General features: G+C 33.7%; 1 protein-coding gene across 1 annotated transcript in view; it reads left to right on the forward strand.

Moving 5' to 3' along the window:
* LOC105506715 (chromosome unknown open reading frame, human C6orf118) overlaps positions 1-3,443 on the forward strand; it is a 27,367-nt gene extending 23,924 nt beyond the window's left edge. The window contains exons 8-10 of the mRNA XM_011934968.1: positions 1,400-1,453; positions 1,558-1,613; positions 2,996-3,443. Coding sequence (XP_011790358.1) covers positions 1,400-1,453; positions 1,558-1,613; positions 2,996-3,089 — 204 coding nt within the window. The 3' untranslated portion in view covers positions 3,090-3,443. The remainder of the gene's footprint in view (positions 1-1,399; positions 1,454-1,557; positions 1,614-2,995) is intronic.
* The last annotated feature ends 206 nt before the right edge of the window (positions 3,444-3,649 follow it).

A 3,649-nucleotide genomic window follows, 5' to 3' on the forward strand; every position in this document is an offset into this window, starting at 1 on the left:
GAAATCACCTGTCTCTGTGTCACTTGCGCTGGGAGCTGGAGACTGGAGCTGTTCCTATTCGGCCATCTTGCTCCGCCCCCCTCCTTTATTTCTTTCAGAAATAAATGTTCTCAGAACAAGCATCAATTTATAATTGCATTTTTAAACAGTAATGGGTTCTAAATTTAAATATTGAAGCATGTATGTCAGAATCATGTAAACTATTCTTTCATAATTAAAACCTCTTTAGATAAATCAAATCTAAGACATAGAAAATTCCCTATGAAGATTCCATATCACTAATTTATATTACTTTAATTCTTATTTATATTTGGCTGCTTAATTCAAATACTGGAAAATACAATAGAGTTGCTATTGTTATCCTGTCATGTAATTGGTATCTGGTTCGACATTTGAAATAGACCATTTCCAACCAGGTAAAAAAAAAAGAGCTGAATGTATTGAGGACTTACAATGTATCAGACACTTTTATGAACATTAAAAAATATAGTTTCATTTAATGTGCAGCAACCCTAACAGGTGGCTGCTATTATTAATCCTCTTTTTGAAGTACAGAAATGAGGCACAAATATGCTAAGTAACTTGATTGAGGTCACAGTTAGCAAGTTTTAATACTTAGTATTAAAACTCAGCCTTGGTTCTTAATGATGCCCCATTCAGCCTAGCTGTTACACTTGCTAATACTTTTCAACATATCTAATACCTGAAAGAGCAAGTCTTTATACCCTCTGCCCATCATTATTTTGTTCACAATTATCCTGAATATTCTCATTAACATTATTGACTAATTTTTGAAGTTCTGATAATAATACTTTTGGTATTTTGATTGTGCTAACAATGATTTTATAAATGCATTTGGATATTTATATTGACAGTGACAGCTTTACAATATTAATACTCATATTTTGGATTATTTTATACTTATTTAATTTATTTTTATAATGGTGCAAGATACTTAGGTTTGTTCTTATGAGTTTATGGGAGGTATTACTATTATAACTGATAAAAAATTCCCCTTACAGTTTATAATCAGTTATTGCTGATATGTGTGTGATTTATTGATATTTATATTTTTATATTTTTCCAGCCCCCTTAACAACTTCTATCATTAGTTCTGAAAAGTGAAGAGCTCTTCACTTCTGGAACTTCTCTAAAATTTTCTGATATTTTGAAACACCAATCTCCTCCTCTCCTAGTTTGTTACCCAGAGGACCAGGATCTTTCCTTCTCATTAATTGTCCTTCATTTTATGCTTTGTTTCTTAATCTATTTTTAAGTAGTGTGCTATTGAGCACTCTTGAAATTATAACATCATTCACATAATCTTGTTAAATAGAGAAAAATAGTTAACAAATATTTTTAACAAAGTATATTGCATTTAAAACAACCTGTCTTCCAGCATGAAGCTATACAATTGGAAACAGAAAATATGATTTTAAAGAAGAAAATAAAAGTAAGTTTTTTTGTGTGAATCAATGTTTATCAATAAAAATATTTCCTCTAGTGCCTGCTTGTCCTGTGTAATAAGCATGACCAACTGATCGTAATTCTTTGTAGGTTACTGAAAACCATGTGAAGCAGATCATAGGAAAGATCAGTAAAGAGGGGCAGGAGTAAGTATTGACATCATGATAAAACAACTAGAGCAGTATCATGCTGCTCTCACGATCAGTTATTCAAAACTAGATTAGACTAGACAGACCTTTGAAGGGTTTACAGTCATGAATGCTTACATTAAATACACATGTTACATCCTTTTCTGTGCTTTGGAATGCTCAGTCTAAGATTTAGACCTCAATCTGTACACTTTATTTAGTCATATATAAATGAATGTATTGGATAAAGCTGGAGGTGAGGGTGAATTCACCTGGGCAGGAATCAGGAACGTGGGAAGGCATGGCTTTATTCTCTCCAGTCGTATGGTTTTTAGTGATGTTAAATCTTTGAAAACGCCTATGCAAATATTGCTCTGAAAATTCTAGTTTAAAAAGTAAGTGGCTGATTTATATCATTTGTTTATAACTAAATGTATAATATTGGTATAAATTTATTATTATTTACATTATAAGCTTATACTTCACACAGTTACTTTTCTTTGAGTTGGTACTATAGTTTGAATCTCAGAATTTGGTATTATTAAGAGCAATGGAAAACCATCTGATGATTTAAATAGGGAAAGACTTATTTGTATCAACAGGAAAAAAGACTTTCAGGTGTTTCAGGTGTAGGTCGCTTAGGCTTAACGACATAATTAAGGAACTAGGGCTTCTCACCTTTCTTCCCTGCTTTCCTTTGAGTGTGGCTGCCGCCTCTTCAGAGTCTCAATATGGCTGTCTTCAGGCATTAACTGGGTCTGCTTTCCATGGATTAAGAAAGGGAAAGGTGAATGACAGATGGCAAAGAGCTTCTCATTTTGAGGCTTTCCCTTTTATTCAGGAAGGACAGTTCTTTACAGATGCTTCCACCCACATCTCATTGGCCAGCACCATGGGCCAAGGCCAGTCTCTGCTGTAAGAGAGGCCAGAACATAGGGCACCCCACTCTCCAGCTTATGGGGCAGAAAAAGCCATGGAAGAAAGGGATTGGATAGAGTGCTAAGCGAGCCATACAGATGGATCTAGATTTTGTGGTTCCTTATATCATGTTGGGTGCTCTTAAAAAGAGGGAATAGAGTTACAAATACAAAACTGGGGAAGCACGCCCCATGGCCTTGCAATGAGAGTGAATGGACTAAAGTATATCATTATGTTCATGGTACACCTACTTCCCATGCCACACCATATGCGACAGGGGAAAACATCTATTTAGAGAATCTGTTACATTCAAGGCCAAAACTCCCTCAGAATATCTGTTTTAAAAAAGCAAATTATTACAAAGTCTCATCTTGTCTGTTTTTGTGTAAATGTGTCTAGAATAGATGCTTACTTTGAAATTTTCTTTCATGCTTAATGTATTTTTCCCTAACCTATGGTATTCATTTCTTGTGTATTTTAAGGAGCGTTTGGAAATTTATCAAGGAATTTGTAAAATCAGAGGACACAGAAGATAACACTCAAGCAACTGAACAAACGGCCAATGAAAATTCTTAACTTCCATGTATGTAGCATGGATATTTGCATATGTATATACATTCATAAAGATACATTTCGTTTCATCAGCTTTCATCTCTGGTAAAATTAATGTGGTATATGTATCTTACTCAGGATACTGAAATACACACACGCATACACATGATTAGTTTCTACTGTTGCATACATATTTACAGCAATACTAGTTCTTAACGTATGTTTTACTTTCATTTAATAATGTTCTACTGTGGAAAATACTTTTGATTATTTGCTAAGAATGAGGAATTCAGCACTGCTTGAATACAGCTCAAATTTGTTTCTTTGCCACCTCAAGTTTATATGTATGCATTTAATAAAATTTGATAGTGATTTAATTAATATCCCTTTAATTAAACAATCTTTTCTGATTGGAAATGATACAGTGCTCCAGAAACGTTATACTAGCGTTGTGTTTTGTACTACATCTATCTTGGCTGATGGTGATCCTGATGACAACGTTGTGACTTGAGATTTTTATTTATTCCCACTTTGCCTATGAACTACTCTAAAAATCTAGAGTGAACGCAAGCTTGAATTCTTTG

The sequence above is a fragment of the Colobus angolensis genome, unplaced genomic scaffold, assembly GCF_000951035.1.
Source record: "Colobus angolensis palliatus isolate OR3802 unplaced genomic scaffold, Cang.pa_1.0 Scaffold14, whole genome shotgun sequence".
In the NCBI taxonomy this organism is placed as follows: domain Eukaryota; kingdom Metazoa; phylum Chordata; class Mammalia; order Primates; family Cercopithecidae; genus Colobus; species Colobus angolensis.